The sequence below is a fragment of the Aethalodelphis obliquidens genome, unplaced genomic scaffold, assembly GCF_003676395.1.
Source record: "Aethalodelphis obliquidens isolate GAN/ISIS:26980383/991018 unplaced genomic scaffold, ASM367639v1 scaffold9, whole genome shotgun sequence".
Classification (NCBI taxonomy): Eukaryota; Metazoa; Chordata; class Mammalia; order Artiodactyla; family Delphinidae; genus Aethalodelphis; species Aethalodelphis obliquidens.
Genome location: NW_020837953.1, coordinates 14,062,856 through 14,087,140, shown reverse-complemented (window position 1 = coordinate 14,087,140; position 24,285 = coordinate 14,062,856). Strand labels below are relative to the sequence as shown.

General features: G+C 44.9%; 1 protein-coding gene and 1 long non-coding RNA gene across 3 annotated transcripts in view; both read left to right on the top strand.

Annotated features, from left to right (window-relative positions):
• The window catches only part of CMPK1 (cytidine/uridine monophosphate kinase 1), a 33,455-nt gene extending 30,760 nt beyond the window's left edge, over positions 1–2,695 (top strand). Inside the window, exons 4-6 of the mRNA XM_027108615.1 lie at positions 171–247; positions 490–586; positions 1,604–2,695. Of these exons, the coding sequence (XP_026964416.1) occupies positions 171–247; positions 490–586; positions 1,604–1,645 (216 nt within the window). The 3' untranslated portion in view covers positions 1,646–2,695. The remainder of the gene's footprint in view (positions 1–170; positions 248–489; positions 587–1,603) is intronic.
• A 5,271-nt stretch (positions 2,696–7,966) lies between these two features.
• On the top strand, positions 7,967–22,832 carry LOC113621602 (uncharacterized). 2 transcript variants are annotated; one of them, XR_003433233.1, is made up of 3 exons: positions 7,967–14,954; positions 15,503–15,649; positions 15,861–22,832. It is a non-coding gene; the product is annotated as an uncharacterized LOC113621602 (long non-coding RNA). The 2 variants fall into 2 exon arrangements; XR_003433234.1 differs by lacking the exon at positions 7,967–14,954 and having other exon boundaries at positions 15,286–15,649; positions 15,861–15,927; positions 21,129–22,832.
• Positions 22,833–24,285: the final 1,453 nt, after the last annotated feature.

Genomic DNA, 24,285 nt, shown 5'->3' with positions numbered 1-24,285 from the left:
AAATTGAACCACATGTTTCAACTTTGCATGTTGATTAATGAATTAAACACATTGGGTTTAATGCAGGGTTTTGTTGGTAATCTCTTCGAACTTTCTTCTCTTTTCAGGTTTAAAAGACTGGCAAATTCATATCTTTTTAAAAATAACTTTTTATATATTTCTCTTTTTAGATCTGTATTGAACGATGTCTTGAGAGGGGAAAGAGTAGTGGTAGAAGCGATGACAACAGAGAGAGCTTGGAAAAGAGGTACTTTGCAGTTTTTACACATTGCCACCACGTCTCAGTTTGGAACTTGAGTAACAGATTAAACACGTGCCCCATTTTGGACCAGAAAAAGAAAATGTCATGCTTAAATATGTAGAATGGCTTGTCTAAAAAGCTGATAAGGGAGGGAGCCAACTGGGTTTTATTCTGTATTGTCCCCCGATCTGTCCTAAACAGGGGAGAGAAGTATGCTTAGAACTTCGCAATATTTGCTTCTGTTGCAGAATTCAAACCTATCTTCAGTCAACAAAGCCAATTATTGACTTATATGAAGAAATGGGGAAAGTCAAGAAAATAGATGCTTCTAAATCTGTTGATGAAGTGAGTATCCCTAGCCTGCCTAATAGTAAAGTAACAATGTGATTTGGGGCAGGGAGGGGAGCAATATGCAGGAGAAAAAGAAATACCATGACAGATTAGTTTGCTTTTCAAAACACTGGAGACTGAATGAAAAGCTAGGCTTTTTCTTCTTTTTTTAAATTAAAGTATGTATATTTTATCAATTTACAATATTGTGTTAGTTTCAGGTGTACTTCTTTTTGAATAGAGTCTAAAATGGGTTTTACAATTTCAGACTTGTTCTTTGTAAAAAGTGGGTGGTGTATTAATTCCAAACCTCTTTTCTCAAGCACTGGAAAATTGGCATTTTCAGAACTGTGATTTGGACCATGATCATTTTTTAAAAATCTGTAACATGAATAGCAAATCATCTAGCTGAAGAGCCCCCGGTTTCTTTCATCTCTTCCATCACAGAGCATGTAGCTCCAGAGGTACAGGGTTTCCACGACCCAATGCTTGCCTCTTCCTTCATGAATCTTGGGTCTCTGTACTGTGGTTTGTGGACTCTCAGTGCCCAGCCGCTACTAGTGTCTCTTAAATTCACCTAATCTTTCCCTGATTCCCTGAATCATCTTCCCCTGGACCTTTTTTTTATCATATAGTCATTTTTGTTTTTTTATCCATGGTCCCTTCCTGTAGAGGTGAGGTAATACAGAAGACTTAGTGTTTTAGAATCAGAACTAGGAAGATAAGCCACTTCAGTTTACTTTTACTTTTTATAATATTGGTAGCCTATCAAGAAGTTTGTTTTGTCCTAAAAGCACTAGTAAAATTGAAGCAACATGTTCATAATTTTATATTGAAGCAACACGTTCATAATTATTTACGGTATTGTACTACTGTCTAAAGTAAAATAGATGAAACTAAGAAATTATAATGTGTTTTTTTTAATAATCCATTTTGAAAATTCATGTAAAATTGACTTTTAACAGGAACTTAGCCATATGGTGTTTTAACAATATTTGCCTTTTAAATTATTATTATCCTTTTCCTTTACAGGTTTTTGATGAAGTTGTGAAGATTTTTGACAAAGAAGGCTAACTCTAAACCTGAAAGCATCCATGAAATCAGGCTTGAATATTGCTTTGATAGCTGCTATCACAACCCCTTTTTAAGGCAATTTTAATCTTTCATAATTACATCTCAATTAATGGCTGGAAAGTATGTAGTAAGACAAATTAAATTTTTTATCTTCATTTTTTTTTTTTTTGGTCACAGGAGTAGACAGTGAATTCGAGTCTAACTTCATCTTAGCTATGGTGCTCACAAAACAAAGAAGGGTGTTAGCTAGTTCTTTGTTTTTATTCAAAAAGAATATCCCTTTTATAGTTTGTGCCTCCTGTGAGCAAAACTTTTTAGTATGTGCGTATATCCCTTAAGTAATTACAACATGTTTGGATTAGGGATTCCCCACGTCTTCTTTCTCTTGCAGGATTTAAATTTCCAACCTGTTAAGTGAATTTATGGACCAAATTCTAAGGAACTTTTTGTGTAGTGAGTTCTTGGACAGTGTGTTTGGTAAACAAAGTCATGAAATGAATTCCTAGAAGTATTTTAGTATTTATCAAATAGCTGACCATTTCCTATAGAAAGGTAAGAAAACTTAAGCTTTGTTTTACTACAGTTTGTACAGGGTTGTTTGCAGGGCATAGTCTTTGCTTCCAGGGGTTGGGATGGGGGCACTGGGGTTTCAGAGCCTGGTGGAATTGTCAGTTTTATTCTGACATAAATCTGAGGGTAAGGGGCAAGGATCACATCTAATGACATGTGTTCCTTTTGCTCTATTATATAATGTTATTAATGATTAAACTGATCTTAACAAAATTCCTAGTAGTGGAACCTTGAAATGCATGTACTTAGTAGATTTATGGTAAAATGATTTGGTTAGTGTTTTAGTAAGACTTCAAAGCTTTTTTTGTTTGTTTTCTAGACTAAGCATAGGGTTAGTACAAAGCAGAAGAAATCTAATGGTTAAATTTCCCATTTGTATTTTATTTTCTTGAATACTTTTTTTCGTAGTTGTTTAAGAAGATTTAAAAATTGCACTTTGGTCAGAAAAATAATAAATTTATCTTACAAATGTTTGATTCCCTTCCTGGCTACTTTTATTCAGTAAATTCTTTTCTTGGCATCATGTTGAAGTATTAAAAGGTACAGAATTCTTAAAAAAGTATAGAGTCCAAAGGAATTTTCTCTTACATTCATTCTTCCTTTAAAAATCTCTGGAAATTTTTTCTCCTTACCTTTTTCTGCCATCACTAATGCAAAGTGGTATCCAAGGTTCTTAATGTGAGATTTATTAAAATTTTTCTCATTTTCAGCACTTATACTGTTTGGTATACAGGGTTAAACTGGGCAAGGAATTTTGATTTTGTATAATTACATTTTATATTTAAATCATTGGGAAGGGCTTCCCTGGTGGCGCAGTGGTTGAGAGTCCGCCTGCCGATGCAGGGGACGCGGGTTCGTGCCCCAGTCCGGGAAGATCCCACATGCCACGGAGCGGCTGGGCCCGTGAGCCGTGGCCGCTGAGCCTGCGCGTCCGGAGCCTGTGCTCAGCAAACGGGAGAGGTCACAACAGTGAGAGGCCCGCGTACCGCAAAAAAAAAAAAAAAAAATCATTGGGAATAGTGAGGACAATTTATGGATGTTCTTAAATTGTAATAGATTTATTTATTTCTGTGTGTGTTATGAAATTCACTTATTAGTGATGAATTTTCAACATACTTGCCATAGAAAACAAAGTATCCATAAGTACTGTAACATATTAGCCACTAAAATCTGTGTTAAGATTATCTTGGTTTCTTGGAAGAGATTGTAATGAATTCTTATCTAGTGATTTAATCTAGCCAATACTGAGGGATTTTACTGGTAGTGGTGGTTCAATCAAACAGCTGTAGTATGAAGCAAGAGTAAAGACTAAGATTTTGAGAACAGTCCTGCTCACATAAGTGAAGAAATCCATTGGATGGGGATCTAAATATTTATATTTATATTGTGAAAGCAAACTTAAGGTTTTTAAGAAGACTGCTGAGACTAGGTGCTTTGCTTCCTTTCATCACATATCTTTCTGTGGCATTTGAGAGCAAAAACCCAGAAACATAGTAATTGCTAAATTACGAGGCTTTCCTTTTTGTTTGCTTTTTAAGTAGAAAAACATGTTGGCAATATTGAGTTTAGGAGTTGATTGAGTTACATCTGACTTCACTAGTTTTGGTCATTTCATTTATTAAAGATACAGTCATCAGTGAGTTTTTGACTTTAAAGACCCCAATGGAAGGCTTGCTGTTTTTAAAAAATTAACTAACATTATTTTTATTCATTGATGTTGGATGTGTGTGAGTTATCAATATTTAGTGAGTAATCCCAATAAATTCTGTGCTGTGGGCTTTGCTGTTTGCTGGTTCAGATTTCTGTTCTCTCAAGCGTACCGAAGATCCAGAAGTATCATATTTAACATGTGGGTCCTCACAGGGCAAAAGCAGAGTTCAGGATCCAAGAGAATTTTCCGCTCTGTGTGTGATGTTGATGCGTCTTGAATTAAGCAGAAAGCATGACTTTATCCTGTTCCTTCAAGAAGTAATCCAGATTGAGGCACAAGTAGCCCAATTCATTACTGGCCTGCAGCATTAATTGCTTGTCTCTTTGAGGGGGAAATTGGCAGCAGGCAATGTGTATCAGGATGCGGGGTTTTTTGTGGCCTTGTAGCTTTGTCCATGTAATTTAAGTGGTTGCCTGACATTCCAGTGGTCCCTGGAGATAATAGTGGTTGACAGTTTTGGCCAGACAAGGTCAGCATCTTTTCCCTGGAGGTTTGGTCCTTCATCTGCAGACATATACTAATTGCACAAGCCACAGTGCTATAAAGACATACTCTGCCTTCCAAGAGTTTTCTATCTAAAACTAACAGTCTGACGTGGACAGACCTTCAGATGTCTTCTGTTGGCTAACTTCAGTCATTTTTATATAGCTTATTGCAATTCTCCCTAGCCTTCTTGCATACTTCAGCTTAATTAAGTACTCCTTTATTCTAAGCAATTTTTTTTAAATGAAAGGAAGGAAGTTCATATATTGTGTACCAAAGGAAAAGGTAAAAATGGTCCTAATCACTTATCCCTTTATTTCTTCATCTCTGACTTCAGTGTAAGTACTCTCTTGGATTCAAGTCTGCTTTCCTTTGAAGGGGTGTGGTTATTTTGATTGTGATGTTAATTCTAGACTTTAGCTAAATTCTGCAGGTCATCATCTTTCCTGTTCTGGGGAGAGCTGAAGGACTAAGTTGAATTTCTGGCTACCACCCTATGCCCTATGTCAGCCATACCAGCTCCAGGCTATCACCAGGGCTCAGACTCCTGTGGGATCTCTGCCATCCCATTCATTCTTCAAAGAGGCTTTTGTTTCATGACTTTGTCCTTCTAAGACTCAGGCATAAGAGAAGCGGGCTTAATTATTTTGTACTGTTCAGTGAGACAGAGGTAATAAATCAGCATTTCTCTAGGTGGTGAAGTTCTTGCAGCCACAGAAAATTGTTTTTTTTATTTTGTGATACGTGTTGAAGTAACTTTATGCAACTTCTTAGCACTGGTCTTTGATGCCCTAACCAACCAGAGGAAAAGCATCTGCAGAGGTGGGTTACTACATCCCAACCCTAATGGTAGATAACCCTAAGAAATATTAAGAGCTGTCTTCCACCCAGTGAGATCAAGCAGTGAGGCAGCGCACTGCAGAGCAGCAGATGTGTTCTTGTTTGGTTGAGTAACCACACTTAAAAAGAGAGAGTAAAATTTTTAAAAAGCCACGTATGTGAACTTCGGGAACACACGTAGAGTTCCCTTTAGAAGGCTCCCTGGAAGAAATACACTTTCGGTGGCAGTGTCTATGAAATTAAGGGGAAAAAATTGCTACAGTGGACTCAGGATGGACTTCCAAGAAAACTCCTGAATTGGATAAGTTTCCCTGCTAGTTGGTAAATACTTGCAGCCCTTTGAGGACTGCGGGTGGAACTGGCTGTCTCACAGCCACCTGGCTCCAAGGGCTTCCTGAGCCAGAGGGGAAAGATGTTGAATCGGTCCAGCAGTTAGTACTGAAAAGCACAAAGCTCTTGTACGTGGCTCACCCTAGATTGTTTATTAGTTTTATAAAGAAGCATTTTTATAAGTGGCTCCAAAGCAGCTGCCAGAACTTGGCCAGAGTACCTATGAGCACTGCGAGGCTGCATCAAAGTGGCTTTGTCAAAACGTAAACCTCTGTTTTGTTTTCTTTTTATTCTACTATTTAGTTTTGGCTGCGTCAGGTCTTAGTTGTGGCATGTGGGATCTTTTCTTGCGGCTCGTGGGCTCTTCGTTGCAGTGCGCGGGCTTCTCTCTAGATGTGGCATGTGGGTTTTCTCCTAGTTGTGGCGTGCAGGCTCCAGGGCGCGTGGGCTCTGTAGTCTGTGGCACGCAGGCTCTCTAGTTGAGGCGCGCGGGCTCAGTAGTTGTGGCACATGGGCTTAGTTGCCCTGTGGCATGTGGGATCTTAGTTCCCTGACCAGTGATCAAACCCACGTCCCCTGCATTGTAAGGCAGATTCTTTACCACTGGACCACCAGGGAAGTCCCAACCTCTTTTAAGTTATCAGGTAATGTGCGCAAAAGGCACAACTGTCATCCTATCCTCAACTGGGATGGTGGTCAAGATGAACACATTATTTACATTATTTAAGGGGAAAAAATGCTAAAGTTTCATGGCTAACTTTTCGATGGAGTCAATATTCCCACATCAAAATGACCAAGTTAAAACAGCGGCATCAAAACCCCTCTGGTGTTGGAACTTCCCCAGCGGTCCAGCGGTTAAGAATCCGCGCTTCCACTGCAGGGGGTACAAGTTCAATCCCAGGTCTTGGAACTTAAGATTCCACATGCTGCATGGTGGGCCAAAAAGTAAAAACAAAAAAAACAAACACCTAGTGTCAAATTCTGTGTCACAATGTCTGTGTCATATCCAATATCAAACGTGACTGAGCAGAGACTGTATCTGTGTTCCTTCCTCTATTTAGGGCCTTTACTTAGGTCTGGATAAGTGCTATTTAGGGAAAGAAGGTAACTGCTGACTTGAGGCTGCTCCTGGTAGTGTGTACTAATGGAAGATTCAGAAATTTAAGGGATGGGATGGGATGAGGGTAGGGAGAATAAAATCATTTGTATAGAGAAGCAAGAGCTGGTTGAGCCCAGTTCTGCTTCATACCTAATGGATTTCAGGTGTTAAGGTGATGTGCTTAACACCCTCTATCTTTATCCTGTGGGTTGAGTAATTTCATGGATATTTCTGAGTTTAGGTTGTGTATTTGACTTAGGAAAGGAGCTATTTAATTTACAGTCATCAGCTAAATCATTGTTTTATATGACAATACACAGATTATGGCCAGTTGCTGAAATAATAGATGCATATAGGAGGCATTAGTACAGTCTGTAATCACATTCATGCAAGGATCTGCCATCTTAATTGAGCTAACTGGTCACGTTAGCAAGCCAAATTTCAGAGATGCTACCCCTTGTGACTGAGATCAGAGGGTTAGTTACAGGAGATGACAATAGCACTAAAATGATGACATTACAAAAAAATTGGCCGTTCCTTCAAAATATGTTTGATGCAGGTTTGTGAGGAATACAACAGTATACAACCTTTGGTTTCTTAACTGTATTGTGTTTCTGTAGAGTGCTTTTAATGCTGGCAAACTTTTTTACCTCTGATCTCATTTTGTTTTCCTAGCAAGGCAGGCTGCGATGATTCTCTTACCGACCTGTTTCATGGGTGATTAAACTGAGGTCCAAGGAGCCCAAGTCAGTTGCCCCACAATCTTTACAGCTAGTAGTTGTGCGTCTGGAAGCAGAGCCCAGACCTCTGGGCCTTACCACATCTGCCTCCTGTCTTTCTGGTAGTCCATGCCTACCTGTAATTAAGCCCAGTTTTGAAGTGTGACTTCTAATACCCCACCAGCCTTCCTCTGTCTCTAGCCCATTACCCACATTTATCTTCTCTATTGCACATACGCATAATTTGTGAAGTTTCTTTGTTTACTTCCTGTTGATCTCTGCTAGATTATAAGTGCCAGGAGAGCAAAAATGTCTGTCTTGTTCATCTCTGTTTCCTATTACCTGCACATAGTAGTCACTCAATAAATATGCATTGTAGGGCTTCCCTGGTGGTGCAGTGGTTGAGAGTCCGCCTGCCGATGCAGGGGACACGGGTTCATGCCCCAGTCCGGGAAGATCCCACGTGCCGCGGAGCGGCTGGGCCCGTGAGCCATGGCCGCTGAGCCTGCGCAGCCAGAGCCTGTGCTCCGCAACGGGAGAGGCCACAACAGTGAGAGGCCCATGTACTGCAAAAAAAAAAAAAAAAACAACAACAAAAAACAAATATGCATTGTAGTTCTTGATCAATGGAGTCTTTGGGAAAGAAGTTTCTAAGAGGTCTTAGTTGTATTTTTTTATTCTCTTACTGACTTGGCACAGAGTATATTCTTAATAGGTTTTATTATTAATACATTTTATTGGCTATTGATGTAGCAGGGAAGAGAGACTGAGGAACGTGATGAGAGTCTGTGCCTTCACATAAGAACTCAAATACTGAGAAGTTTCCCTAAGCTTTCTTTCTGCTTCCTGGGTCCCCTCCCCAGTGCCTGGGATAGGTACTCAAAGAAGTTTGCTGATGGGAATGCTGTCGGTGGTCAAGAGGTGCCTGGTTGGCATTGGAGAAGAGGAGAAGTGTATTCCAGGAGAGGGAAACAGCACTAGCAAACCCACCCACATAGAAGCAGAACTAGGCCTAGAACCAGCTCCCATTCCTTAACACCACTATGCTTTTACCTCTGTCGTTACTAACAAGGATTTGGGAAGGCAAAGTAATATCTTGTGATGCTTCGGAACCAGTACTTTTCAATGGATTTCATTCAGTGTGCTGAGCTTTTAGTCAGTGTCTTTTAAGCCATTTTTTAAAAGCCAATGCCTCAGGCTCCACCCCAGAAATTCTGATTTAATTTGAAAGGCTCCCCAGGTGAATCTAAACCAGTGGTTCTCAGACTTTCAAGTGTATGAGAATCATTTGCAGGGCTTCTTAGACCCAGATTGCTGGGCCCACACCCAGAGTTTCTGGTTCAGTAGATCTGGGGTATGGTCCAAGAATTTGCATTTCTTTTAAAATTCCAGGTGATGCTGATATTGATACTTTGAGAACCACTGTACTAAACAGAGTGGCCAGAGGCAGTATTGGAAACTCCCAGCCTTGCATCTTTATGGGCAAGGGACTATGTGTTCTTGGTCTTTGTTTCCACGGTGCCTAGCATAGTGTAGGTACTCAGTGCATGATGAATTGACAAATTGATAACAACCTTAATGAAGCTCACAGCTCAAGCAGTTGCCTAGCCTGCCATCCCTGAAGCTCATGGGTTGAGGCAGGAGAAGTACTTCGAGAAGATCACAAGTGTTCCCCCACTAAGGAAGTTGTCAAATGGCCACCAGCTTGACATAGGAGAGCTGCCTTCATCTCTCTTAGTAGCTGCCACTGTCTTGAAAGGTAAGGCGAGCCCAGGGGGCCACTGTCACTTTCTCTAGACTTCTGAAGAAAGATGGAGTAGCTGTGTTCAGTGTGGGCTTGAGGGCAGAGCAAGGGCAGCAGAAGCAACATAAGGAAGACCTTTGAAAGTCAGAGCTGACCAACAGTGAATTGATCTGCTTGAGGACTTGATGAGCTCCCGATCACTGGAGGAAGCAGAGCCTAGGCCTCTACTCAGCGGGATGCTTTAGTGTCTTCTAGCCCAGTGATTCTTTCTTTCACAGACCATCCTGTTCAAGTTGTAGTCTCAGTCTGAAGTCCACCTGGCAGCCCAGCCACATTCTCTGGTCCCTTCTGAAACCCAGGACACAGAACAGCTCTCTGTCCATAGTAGCAGGGAGGAGAGACTGAGGAACGTGATGAGAGTCTGTGCCTTCACGTAACTCAAATACTGAGAAGTTTCCCTAAGCTTTTCTTTCTGCTTCCCAGGTCCTCTCCCCAGTGCCTGGGATAGGTACTCAAAGAAGTTTGCTGATGGTAATGCTGTTGGTGGTCAAGAGGTGCCTGGTTGGCATTGGAGAAGAGGAGAAGTGTATTCCAGGAGAGGGAAACAGCGCTAGCAAAAGGATGGCAGTGAGAATGCGTGAGGCATAGGGGAGACCATGTTCCAAACAATGGGAGATGGGAGTATGCAAAGATAAGGTGGAGAAATACAATGGACGGACCTTAAAGACAAGTAAAAGAATGTGGATTTGTCCTGTGTCTGTTTAGCTGGGTCTAGACCAGAACGCTGGGTAACTGCTAGGCTGGATGAGCCAGTGTGACAGAGTCTTCTCAGATTTTGGAAGCTGCACTTTTCCTCCTCTCACCCCTCCTCTTTATTCTTCTCTTTCTCCTCCTCACTGTAAGCTGTCCCTTGAGTTCTATTCTGAACTCTTAATGGTTTTTCTATCTCACTAGGGACAGTGTGCAAACCCTCCTTGGCTTGGCCTGGTTGGGGCTGGGCCCGGGGCCGGCTCAGGAGAGCCGGGGAGAGGAGGCGGCTCCCAGCAATAAGCAACCCACAGAATTGTGTCTGTTATTTATGAAAAAGTTTCTGGGTTTTCGGCTAATTGCAAAAATACATAATGGATGCTTTTCGCATCTGCTAGTTATTCTGGAACAGGCCTGCATCCAAGAGCAAACTTTAAACAAACAATAAGATTATGGAGCTTAACTATTTCAATGTGTGACAGAAAAGAAAGCCAAGGCCCCAAAAGTTGCATTAATACACATGCACTCAGACACAAGCAAAGGAACGACAGATACACATACATACAAATATACAGATTCACATCCTGGTACCAGTGCACACAAATGCGTGCTTGGGTACTAGCACCTAGTACATACGTGGACGTACAACTCAAACACATGTGCCCAGTCACAGGCACCAGTGCACATACTCACACACGAAGACAAATGCACATGCATGCACTCACGTACATGTATACCCCTACACAGTTGGGCAGCACAAGCGCGCAGACACAAAAGCACACAGACATACAACCCCAGACACCAGTGCAACAAGTGGGCCTCCTAGGTGGGTGAGTGGGTCTTCCCAGTCCAGAGGTAAGTAACGTACTCAGCTGGGCACTGGCTGTGCCTGGGTGGTATCGGGTGTAGTTATTCGGTGTGGCCACCAAGGGGCACCCAGGATCCATACTGCATCCACTTTTTTGCTGGTTCTGTCAGCCCGTCAATTGTTTTTGTACCCACAAGCTTGCGTCTTCCTGTTCCGGATCCCTGAACAGAGCTGAGAGGCTCCTTGCTCCCAGCTCCAGCCTTCTAGGACCCACCGTATTCATTCTCACCTTGTCCCTGTCTCAAACCGCTGAAACAAGCACAGGTCTCCACCCCTCCTCCCTCCCAGCTGAACATACACTTCAGAGCCCCCTGCTCAGTCCTCAGACTGCTCTTTGGAGAAGTGGATCTGTCAGGTCTTGATCATAATGTAGCCTCCACCAAAGCTTCTCTCCCAGGAGCAGCTGTGAAAATCCCACCTATTTTTCAAAGTCTGCTTCAGCATCTCCCTGTGCAGGACTGCCAAAGTTAACAATGTGTGTTAAAATAATTGAATAGATGAGTTAATGTCCAGCTCAACACCTGACTCTGCCTCGTCCACTGACCCCAGCCGGAGAGGTCTCTCACCCTCTAGTACCTGCCTCCCGGCTTTTTATGTGCTTTTATGAAACAAATCCAAGCTTTTATACATAGCAAAGCAGAAGTCAACCCCTTTCAGCATCCCTGACAGGTAGCTACCCTAGTAACAGAGAAATCACCCCTTCCTGAACAGCCCTCCTCACTGGGTCTAGAAAGTTCCTCTGTGTTCCTTCTCCATAAACATTCTCAGAGCTCCTTCATGACAGGGGCTGTGGCAGGCTCCGAACAGACAAGATCTCTGCCCTTCAACAAATTAGTCTAGTGAGGGCGTTTAACCAGTACAGCATGAAGCATGCAATAGTACAGTAAGTACAAAGTGCAGGGGAGAGTGTGATGAACTTTCCAGAGGAGTGAGGTGGGGAGTCAGGGAGACATTTACAGAGGGAGTGAGAGCTGAACTGAGACTCAAAATGAATAAGAACAATCATTATAGTTCTGTATACTGAACATTTACTGTGTGTGTGACTGCTCATCCTCAGAGGTGAAATTCTAATTCTAACTCGTGTCTGCCTATCTGCAGTCTGAGAGCTTAGCCACTAGTCTAAAACACTTCATATGACATAAATCAAGTAAGAGTTTGGGGGCAGCAGGGAGGGGAAGGGCATGCCAGGTGTTTTAGTTTTCTATTGCTGCCTAACAGATCATCACAAACTTGGTGACTTTGAACAACACCCACTTGTTACCTCAGTTTTGTAGGTCAGAAGTCTGGGTTCTCTGCTCACAGTATCACAAAGCTGAAATCAAGGTGGTATCTGGAGGCTCAGGAAAGAATCCACTTCCAAGCTTCCATACTGTTGGCTGAAGTCAATTCCTTGCGGTTGTAGGACTGAGATTCCTGTTTCCTTGGTGACTGTTGGTCATGGGGTACTCTTGGCACTAGAGGCTGTGCTCACATCCTTTCCATGTGCCCCCTCCATTTTCCAGTCAAGAAAGGCAGACAGAATCTTTCCCATGCTTCAAACCCCTGACTTCTTCTGTCACCAGCTGGTCAAGCGAATCTTTTATGCTTTGTTTATAGATGCATCTGAAAACTTAGAAACTAGTAAACTGTTTCTCATGTAATTGTGTTATCATTGTTCATTGCAGGTCTGGGGATTCCTAGATTGCATATTCTTACTTGCACCACTTTTTCTTTTCCTCAAATTCCTAACTGCCTTTATCTCTCCCTCATATTTATCCAGTCTCGCTTTTATCCAGTCTTCCTCTCTCACCAGAGACTTCCTTCCAAGTCCCTCTATTCTCATGCTGTAATGTGATCAGCTAGTGTCCAAGCCTGCTGGAAATCCATCACTTTAACTTCCTTTCACAGCTTTCTGTGTGGGGTCCACCCTTTTTTGAAACATGTTTCCCACTTTCGTGGTTTATGTCCATGTTTGTCTAGAGCACACCCACACCCTCCAAGTAACCACCTGAGGAAGAATGCATAGGATGTAAATATTCTCACTCCTGGCGTGTCTCCCTATGTCTTTACTGTATCTGTATAGTTGATGGTTCATACGACTGTGTTCCCTCAGCACTTTGAAGCATTTCTCTACTAACTTAGAGCATCCTGTGTTGCTGCTGAGAATTCTGAAGTCACTCTGATTACCATCCCTTTATGACCTTTTTTTCTTTATTTTTATCTTTCTCCCATCTGAAAGCTTTTAGATCTTCTCTTTATCTCCCTGTATTTAAAAAGTCAGGATATGGTACCCAAGGGCAGGTCATTTTTTCATTCATTTTTGGGTGCACATATTGAGCTCTCTTAATATGGAGACTTTGTGGACTTTGTTCAAGGGAAATTTTCTTAGGTAACTTTTAAATATAAATTTCTCCATTTTTATCTGTTTTTGCTAGAATTCCCATTTAGATTTTTAACTTCGTGTATTGATCCTTTATGTCTCATATTTTCTACCTTCTTATCTTTTTATTTCACTCTCTGAGAAATTTTCTGAACTTGAAAACATTGAAACCTACTAAAATTTGAAATATATATTTAAATTTTCAAGAGCTCTCTCTTGTTCTCTGGTTGTTTCTTTTTTCTTCATACCATCTAGTTTTTATTTTATGGATACACTGTCGCCTTGAATCTCTGTAAGGATTCTATTGAGTGTAAAACTTTTTTCATTTTTTTTTAAGTTCTTTTCTGGTCCTTGCATTATTTCCATTTCCTTTGGGGTCATTTTATTTGTTTGTCTTACTCTTTCAGTTTGGTGGCTTTCCTCAGATGTTTGGCAATCCTTGGATGTCCGTTCATATTTACAAATGAAGAACCAAAGAGCTTGCTGATTAACTAGTGTGCATGCCTCAGGTTGACTGGGCAGTCAGTCAGTCTATAGTAGAGGACTTGCTTCCCCTGCTCCCACCCCGATACCAGAACATGAAGGTCTTTCATCTGGGGACAATAGATTGCTCCAGAAGTCCCCCTGATCTCCCCCTGGAGAGTAGACCCTGACCTCTTGGTGCTCTGTGCCTGGCGTTGGGGAGAGACTGTCCAATGTCGATTTTTAATTAATCCCCTGTTTTAAGCTCTGTGTCTTGCTGGTTCTGCCAAGACAGGCTGCCTTCTTCCTTGGCTGTATCTTCCTCTCCGCACACTCTGTCCTAAGACTTTCTCTGCCCTCCTGCATCAGTTACCACTCCTCCACCTGCTTTCTGTTGTTCTGTTGTAATAGCTTGTCTGCTGAGGTTACCTCACCCATTATCTTTATTGTTGTGGTTTGCATCCTTTGTATTCCTTAATAGTCATTTTATCAATAGAAGTCTCTCAAGCAAAAGGGGCATAAAACAAGAGTCAGTTTATCATCCTCAAGGACATGTCAGCCCAAGCTCTTCCTTATTATCCCTCTAATTACAGCACTGGCCCAGTTGTGAGGTCTTCCAAGTGTGTCTCCTGTGCACACTCTCTCCTCTCCTGGCCCCAGGCACCTCTTCCTCACCTATCAAGTCTCTCTCCTCCTCAGGAAAGGACCGTAAACTCCTTTACTCTGAGGGTGCCTGTCAGAGGGTGAGAACTTCAGAGAACACAGTCCCCATTGGTTCAGACCTAACAAATGAAGAGTGAATGGTGGGATCTCAGTTCTAGGGCTTAGTTTAGGGAAGTTCTACCTCAAGTGTGAGTGCGGGTCTTCTATGCCTCGAGGCCCTAAAACGCTCCCATGTTACTCACTGGTGATAATAGTACAAATGTGACTCCACCAGAGGACTGAGACGGCCCAACTGTGGCTGGAGATCGGCTGCTGCTTCTCTGCACTACAACCCCTGCCCCCGGGCCTGGACTTTGACAGAAAATCCAACTCACTCTGGCTTAAGCCTTTAGAACATTATTTGCTTACTTAAGTCCAGAGACTGTGTGGTGGCTCATAGGTAACAAGGACCATGACCCTTTCCATCTTCCACATCATCGTCCTCAGGGTGTAGGTGTGGTAGATTACATTTTCCAAAGATGGAGGCAGCAATATCTCCCATGCCACTTGCTCTTCTGCAATGTGACCTTGCCATGCCTTCGTTAAGAGGTGGACTCATGGATAAAGAAGATGTGGTATATATATATACAATGGAGTATTACTCAGCCAAAGAAGAGTGAAATAATGCCATTTGCAGCAACATGGATGGACCTAGAGATTATCGTACTAAGTGAAGTAAGTCAAGCAGAGAAAGACAAATGCCATATGATATCATTTATATGTGGAATCTAAACTATGACACAAATGAACATATCTACAAAACAGAAACAGACTTACAGAGAACAGACTTGTGGTTGCCAAAGGGAAGGGGGAGTGGGGGAGGGAAGGATTGGGAGTTTGGGATTAGCAGATGCAAACTAGCGTGTATAGGATGGATAAACAAGGTTCTACTGTATAGCACGGGGAACTATATTCATATCCTGTGACAAACCATAATGGAAAAGAATATGAAAGAGAATGTATATATATATATATAACTGTGTTACTTTGCTGTACAGCAGAAATTAACACAACATTGCCAATCAACTATACTTCAATAAAATTAAAAAAAAAAAAGGTGGAATCTAATTCTCTTCCCCTTGAATCTGGGCTGGCCATAGTGACTAGCTTAACCAATATAATGTGGTAGAAATGACATTTTGAACTTTCAAGGTTAGGTCATAAGTCTTGGAGCATCTGTCTGGGCCTCTTAAAATGCTTACTGTTTGAAACACTTGCCCTAGGAAACCAGCAGCCATGCTGGGGTCACCCAAGCCACATGAAGGGGCCATGTGCAGGTGTCCTGGTCAAGAGCCCTGGCTGAGCTCTCACTGGACATCCAGCATCAACCGTCAGCTATGTGAGTGAGCCATCCAGGACATCCAGACCAGGTGAGCCTGCAGATGACTCCTGCCCGAGCCTCCACCAGATTGTAACCTCACAAGAGACCTCAAGTGAGAACCATCTAGTTGAGCCCAGGCAACCTACAGAATGGTGAAAGATGATACTTAATTGTTGTTTTAAGATACTGAATTTGGGGAGGTAATTTGTTACATAGTAAAAGATGACTGGAACAGTTGGCTTTCTTCCTCTCGCCTGTAGCCTCAAGTTACAAGATGGCCTCCTTAGCTCCGAGCATCATTACAAACAACCACATCTAAAAACAGAAGTAAGGAAGTAAGTACAGACCAAAGTCTTTCTGCTTGAGTGACTTTCAGGGGGAGGAATATCTTACCCAGAAGTCACCCAGCAGAATCCCCCGTATTCTCATTGGCCAGAACTGGGTCCCACAGCCTCTCCTAACCACTAGACAGGCTGGGTACAGCCTCTTCAGTGGGAGGTAGGCAAAGGAATAGGAGGCTGGGAATCGCTGTCGTTTGGTCAACCAACAGCGTCGGCTCTACTTTGTTGATGTGGTGGTGGTTCTAGGGGGAAGAACAATCAGGTGGGAAAATGACCCCATGCTAAAGACGGAACCTTCACTGCTCCTTCCAGAAGCGAAGCTGCCTCAGTGGGAACAAGTTTATTGAAAACTCCTTTAGGTAGGAAGCATGGTGTACTGCCTGGAGTCCCCCGCTGGGAGGCAGAACCTGGCCCTAGAGCTTGCTAGTGGTGCGGTATTAGTGGGTTAGTTCCCCGTTCTGTGCCTCAGGTTCCTTATCTGCACACTGAAAGGATTCCTTCCAACTCCGTCACGTTAGGAGACGCTGAGGCAGAAGGGAAGTGCTGGACGCTTACAGTGTGTGGAGGCCATGCATTGCCCAAGTCAAGCTCGGCAGAGCCTGCCTCTGGCCACAGATGTTGGGATTTGCCAAACAAACTCTAATCACTTAATGAGAAATGAAAATGGTGCCTGGTTCCTCCACTTAATTGCCCCTTTGAAAACAACACACGGGAGATTTACAGTGATCACCATAATCGCCTCGTAAAAACCCAAGAATTTGAGGACTGCCATGCCTCATTTCTGGGAGGAATTAGAGGCAAAAATTAAGGCAAGGAATTCCTGGCCTGCCTTGGCCTTGGCTCCCTGGAATCCAGGACTCTGCCCACAGAGAGCCTGCCACCCTGGACAGCCTCCTGGCCCAGGCAAATACGGCTCCAAATGCTCCGCAGCAGTGTTTCCTCACAGGTCTGCTCCCTGCATCTCCTTGTCATTGGTACTGCCTAAGGGAGGTGGACCAAATGCCAGAGGGCCTGACATCCCTGAGGGTCAGATGGAGGTCCTCAAGGAGGAGAGAGAGGAATCTTGCTGCACCCGCTAGCGACATCTGAGCTAAAGGACAGGAGGGGAGGGGAGATGCGGAGGTGGGAGCGCAGGCTGTCCCTAGTCACTGGAAAGCCGCAGCTCTCAGGTTCTCCTGAGGCCATCCACCTTGATTTGGGAGGTGGATGGGAGGCCATCCACCTCCCACGACAAGGTGTTCTGACCTCCCAGGACATCTGCTAAGGCAGGCTGGCAGGGAGAAGCTTCACACTCAGCTCAGCAGAAGTCTCTTGCCTTTCACTGCCTCATAACTGGACTCAGAATCACTGAGTGTCAAGGTTAGAACTGTCCTCTGGGTTTGCGTCTCCAGCTTCTCCCCTCGACAGCAATATTCCTTTCTTTCTTCCCTCTCACTCTCCTCTACTCATTCATTCAAAAATATCTATTAAATCCCCGACGTGCATCAGAAACTACCGATTCTTACCACAGTAGCCAGAGTGGTGCTTTTAAAACCTGAATCAGATCACTCTCCAAATCAAAGGGAAGGCGGCTTCTGCATGGCTCTCATGCCCCGCCCTTCGCCCACTCTGCTCCAGCCACGCTGGCCCTCCTTGCTGTTCCTGGAAAACACCAGGGACCCTCCCACCTCAGCGCTTTTGCCCTTGCTGTTCCCACTGCCAGGAAGGCCCTTCCCCGGTATATCCAAATGCCTCCCTCCCTCACTTCCTTCCAGGCCTTTCCTGACCTCCCTACATAAAATTGCACCCCTACTCTCTCTATTATCCTCCCCAACTTTATTTCTGCCCATCGTGCTCATTACCTTCTGAGACACAGTCCACTCCAAGATTTGCTGATTGTCTCTCTTTCTACACTAGAAGGTAAGCTCCAAAGGGCAGGGATTTTTGTCTTTATTTTTTTTCCACGATTATATTAAAACACTTAGCACAGCAGCTGTCACATGGTAGGTGCTCAACAAATATCTGTTGAGTGAATGAACCATGTGGAGAGAGCAGAGAAAAAGATAACCCCCCCACCCTTGTGGAACTTAGAGTCTGGTGGCAGAGGCAGACGTCAGGCAAACAGTCACCTGTAGGACTAAGTGACTCAACTGTGGTAAACGCTGGTGGGAACGCGGCAGGTGGAATGAGGGTGATCTGACCACAGGCCAGACAGGCCAGTTGGCGGAAATTTGGCACAAAAATCCTCTGTTTGCGAGAGGATTGGACATGTAGGGTGATGAGGGTTTGGGCCGCGAAGCTTCAGGAGGAAAAGGTGCTGGAGAAGTTTGGGGTGCCACCTCTAGACCCTCTAAAGGCAACGGGACTCTGTGGCGAGAGGGTGGCCGTGCGCAAACTGGGTTCAAGTCCCCGCTCCTCTGCTTCTTCCCAGCCACTCACCCTGGGGCAAGCCACCTCAGGGCCAGAGCACTAGGTTCCTTGTCTGTGGGCTGGAGAAGGGATAACTAGGCCTGCCGGGAGGAAGGGATGAAATATCGGGTAGAGCCGGAGCCTGTAGGTGCTTGGTGAGTGCCAGCGCCTTTCTGGCCCCTTTCTTCTTTGTTGAACTTTTCAACACCCAATCTCTTTTCAAACGGCTGCTCCGCCTTCTCTCCTGGCCCCTCACAGCCTTTGGGAGCAGTATGAGGAAGGGAAGCATCTAATCGACCTGAATGTCAACTGCAGGTTAACAGAAATGAACAGGACCTTTGGGGGCAGCATGTGACAGAGGATTAGACTGATTTCTGCTGAGCCCCAGCCCCTCCTGGGCTCCGGGCCAAACAGGGTTGACTTTGGAGCTATTGACTACATCTCCCATCAGCCTCCGGGCCGATGCCCTGCTGACCCATCATGGGACCATGTGACTAGAATGAAGCTTGGGGTGGGGGATGGCTGACAAAGCTAGTGACACAACTAGTGTTGCCAACTGCCAGGCTCTGGGAGGAGCCCTCCTTGACTGACAACCTAGAGAGAGCTCCCAGCACCCATGCACGCATATACACGTGCTCGCGTGCGCACACACGCACACGCACACGCATATCCACACACAGCTCCTGGCTCCACAGCCCCCCCCAACCCCCATGGGAGGACGAACTCCCTGCTCCCTCACATCCTGCTCTCTCTCCTGATTGGTAAGTGGGGGAGGGAGGTTGGTAGGAGGCAGCAAACACATCACTTCTTCCCATGGTTAGCGTGAACAGTGGCTACACTCAGGCGTGTGGCAAACTCTCCCGTACTGTGGGCCGGCTCCAGTGTTAAGCAACGGAGAAGCAATGAATCAGATCTGAGTCTTGGCCTCAGGGATCACATTCTATTGGGGACAACAGACATTTGCACAGATAATTACTATATAAACTACACAGTAGAGGATCCAAGAGGGAACCTGCAGAGAGAAAACCTGGATTACACTTTGGGAGTTGAGGGTGGTGACAGGAAAGGCTTTGGGATAAGGTAGCCTTTAAGCTGGGCTGAGGTTGGATGGAAGGGCTCCTAGGTTGGTAGAACTGCGCAAAGTCACGGAGGCGGGAGAGTGAGGGGCCGGCAGGAAATGGCAAAATGCCTGATGTCAGCCTAGAGCACAGGTGGGATGTAATTGCTTTCACCACAGCGATTCGGTTTGTAACCAGCCCTGAGGAACCCTCCCAGGGGCTAATGCCTCCCAACCCTTCCCTGCATCCGCCGGACACCTCGGATGGCTTTGGATGGCTCCTAGGGGACCAGAAGACCACTGTCTTTCTTGTTTGCTACTTCACTGCCCTGCTTGGCCCTACATTCGACTCCTTCAAATTAGCCTCTCCTGCATCATCTCAAGTGCCCCCTGGAGGTGCTCCTGCCTCTTCTCTCCCTGCTTACACGCATCTCATCCTTCAAGGACAGAGGAGTCCTGCTTCCTCCAGGGAAGCCCTCCTAACCACTCCAGCTCACTCTGGCCTCCTCATCAGATCACCTGAAATGCCTGAAGTAACCATGTGGTTCACTCAATGACCCCTTTTCAGTAAAGGTGCTTTGTCACATGCTGTAGAATGATGCTACTTTCACAACAAGAAATTCACTAGAGTCTGTTTAATATATGCATATGTATAACTGATTCACTTTGCTGTACAGCAGAAACTAACACAACATTGTAAATCAACTACACTCCAATAAAAATTAATTAAAAAAAGAAATCCACTGTCTAAACAAAGAAAGGGAGATTGATTACAAGGGACTTAAGAGTCTCAAGTGACCTAACGCAGGAAAGGACTTGACCTAGCTCAAGACCCCAGGGGGTTGGTTCTCCCCACCTCTATCTCTGCCCCTTTGCTCTTTTCTTTTCCCAGACTGGCCTTCTCTGCCCTTCTGATCAGATGGGGGAAAACATGACAGTTCACAGCACCCATCATATCCAGCCATGTGGAAAGAATCTCCACATTTTCAAGAGAGGGTGATTGGACCAATTGGAGCAGGTGTCCCACTCTAGGCCAATCAGCTTTGGGAGGGGAATGGGGTCACATGGTGCTAACACGGCTGCCAGGCTACCCCTCTGGGAGTCATTCCTCACAGTCCTGGGGGTTGGTGAGTGGTCTGTTCTAAGAGAAAGGAATTGTCATGAGCAGAGCAGGTACCCCAAAGGTGCCTGTTACATATCTACTGATGTAATGTGACTATGTGCTCATGAATTTCAGTTCCAGACTATCCTACTGACCTACTCTGCGACTTCAGGCAAGTCCCTACCCTCCTCTTGGGGTTGCAGTTTCTTCATTTGTACACAGAGGATGGTGGGTCTAAGTGTTCTTTTGGGCTCCCTAACTCTCTTGGACTTTGGGCCAATTACCCTTTTTGAATCTCAGTTTTCTCATTTATGAAATGGGATAATGATATCTACCTCACAGCGTTATTGTAAGAGTGAGCATGAACATATCTAACAAGCGTTGGGTACAGAAATGCTCAAGAAATGCTAGTGACTCTCGTAGATTTAAATTGGGGTGGCTGCCTTGCTCACAGTGATTTCCCCCAAGGGTCATGGCTGTGATGCCCTCATGTGTTTGGGAGAATTGCTCCTCCTTTAGTTGGGGGCTGCCATCCTCTGATAGTGATTTGCAAGGAGTGAGCATGGGTCCCAAATTGGATCATTCAAAGTGCTTCTCGGGGGCTTTTTTCCAACTGCTGCCCTTTTGTCTCTGTTTGCAGAACTGTGAGAGCAGGAAGCTTGCCAACAGCCAGGTCCCCAACCTTGTGGAGAAAGTGATCTGGAAAAGTGATGCTGACATGAAGAGGATGTTTGAGTACTTGGTTCCAGACCTCACTAAATCCAGTTACATCCTTGCCATGAACCAACGGCTCCTGATAATACCTTCTCCCTTCCCTTTCTAAGCCTCAGTATCCTTATCTATAAAATAATGGGGCTGCATCCTTCCCCCTTTATCTCTGATGCTCTATTACTATGTTCATTAATTTATTCTTTCCATCAATTAGTCAGTCAGCATCCCTTGTGCATCTGTTCTGTCTCTGGCCCTATGGTGGACACTGAGACTCTTGGTAAAGGAATAATTCCCATCCCCGGTTCTCAAGACTCAGAGTTAGGCAGGGGAGGGAGTTAAGCAACCATTCAGGACTGAGTGTGGTAACGGCTGTGACAGAGGGAAGCACAAAAACTGTGGGGATGTCAGAGAAGGAGACATATCCTCATTTGTAAGTCTTCCTGGAGGAGGTGGCAGGAGCTGAGTTTTTCAGACAGGGGTGGGCGCGGAGAGAGGAGGAAGAGTATTCCAGGCAGAAGAACCTGCCTTTGTAAGGGCCCAAAAGAGAATGAGAGAAAGTAGCTGCCTGGGGCCGGAGGGGAGGGGACACAGGAGGTGACCTTCTTTGTATTTTCTACCCATGTAACTTCTGGGAAAACAAGAAAAAACTCCATTTTTTAAAGCTTGGAAAATCCCCAGGGTGGAGTCTTTAAACAGGGATGAAAAGAAGTGACTTCTGACCACAGTAAAGCCCTGGAATGAATGATGCTTCCCCTAGTGGGCTGCCCCATTGGTCCTTGGTCCCATCACGAAATCCACGCTCACAGTTGCATTCAGCGGCTGGTCCTAAGGCTGTTGGATCCATCTAAAAATAGGAAGGCCTGGAGCCTAAGGCCAAGCAGATGACAGAAGAGCAGCCCAGGAAGGCCTGGGAGGAGTGTAAACATCCCCACCTCATAGGAAACACACTCATTACATTCTGAGCAAAAGCGGTTAGTGATGCACCCTGGAGAAAATACGCAGTTATTGCCCCCAAACATGCCAAAGCCCTCCTAATGACTGCACGCCTGCTCCGAAGCAGAAACTGTTCCAGATGCTGCTGCTTGTCTCTGGAAGAGCCCTTCCTTCTTCCTGCCTGAGGTTCCGGAATTTTCCTTGGATTCTAGTCCTTAGGGAGACATATGGTGGGCTGGGGTGGGGAAAGTGATTGCCCTCCTGGGCCTCATAGGGGCAGCCTAGGGGATCTCTGCCTTACAGACTGCTGTGGAGGCTGTGCCTTCCTGCCTGCCTGGTGTGGTGGGGGAAGGAGGGTGCCAGGCGCGAAGCTGGGAGCCAGCGCTCTAGATGACGCTGGGGTGAGGGAGGTGAGCTCTACACTTGAGCGTTTTCAGCTTCTGCATCTATAATGAGTAATGAGTCTATAGGGAAGCAGTAATTTGCACACTTGAAGCCCCAAACACACTCAGCGATGGCTGCCACTGGACGAGCCCTGGGCTTGGAACTATCTCCCGGCTGGGTGACTCTAGGCAGTTGCCCCACCTCTGTGAACCTCCATACCCTCATCTGTAAACTGGGGATGGTTTTGGAAATTAACATTTTTTTCTCTTGTTAAAGAACTCATGCATGCTTATTATCTATTTTTTAAATATGTAATCAACCCATCTTTGTGATACACTCATATGATTTCAATTCAAGAGATGCAAATGGAGGAATTCCCTGGCGGTCCAGTGGTTAGGACTCTGCGCTTTCACTGCTGAGGGCCCGGGTTCAATCCCTGGTAGTGTCTTCCTCTCACTCCTGTTTGATAACCACACCATTTCTCTTCTACCTTGCCAACTGCTGTTGGTTTCTGGTGTATCAAATGTATAAATCTTAAAAACTTTTAAATGAGGTATTAGCACATATAAACACAGCAAAGTGCATATATCTCAAGAGCAAAACTTGGTGAATAATGTTTATAGTTTTAATTCCTAAAAAAAAAAGAAAGAAAAATGACCCCAATCTATCACCTAGAGATAAAACTGTTGATATTGTGGTGTACTTTCTTCCCATTCTTTTTCTATGTATGTATACATACATAAACATTGATACCATACTGTGTGACTGTTTTGGGGTTTTTTTTTTGCGGTACGCGGGCCTCTCACTGTTGCGGCCTCTCCCGTTGCGGAGCACAGGCTCCGGACGCGCAGGCTCAGTGGCCATGGCTCACAGGCCCAGCCGCTCCGCGGCATGTGGGATCTTCCCGGACTGGGGCACGAACCCGTGTCCCCTGCATCGGCAGGCGGACTCTCAACCACTGCGCCACCAGGGAAGCCCTACTGTGTGACTTTTGTATGCTGTTTTTTATATCTAACATTATATCAAAAATATTTCCTCATGTCATTAAAAAGTCCTCAAAAATGTTCTACTTTCAACGTTTGCCCAATGTTTCAAGGAACAGAGCAAACCTACTGCAGGACATTAGGTTCAATTTTTCCCCTATTATAAATAACACAGTGATGACCACCCCTGAATGAACATGCATCGTTGAGCACATCCCTCAAGGTGAATTCCTAGCAGGGGAATTACTGAATCAAATAATATGAACTAAGTATTAGAACTCAGAATAAAATGGAGGGGGGCGGGGAGCGGTCAGGTCTGGCTCACAGAGCTCCTGTGTTAGGGATGTTCTGTAAGGCTCTGGCCTAGTGCTAGACACAGACACAGGGTTCCAGGAGTGTGAGCTAAGGGGTCCCAGAGCGAGGACAGGTCAATGCCTGCTCCTCCCCCTCCCCCGGGGCCCTGCCCTCTAGGGCCTCCCTCCCTGGAGCCCTCTGACAGCCACAAAGAAGAGTCTCGGTCTTGTCTGAGCTTTATTATTTTAATCACTGGTGCTTTGCCAAGTGGTGGGCTGGTGAATGTTTAACAGCTGGATTGGGGGGAGGGGCACGGGGTAGAGAGGAGTAGCTTCTGATTTACAGCATTTGTCAATTTCTGGTGTAAAACCTCCCACCGTGACTGATTTCAAACTACCAACATGTCACTGAAAGCAGGGCTGGGAGGAGATGCGCTGCTCTCACCAGCGGGTCGGAGCCAGCTCCAGCACTCCAGTTCTAGTCCTTCTACCT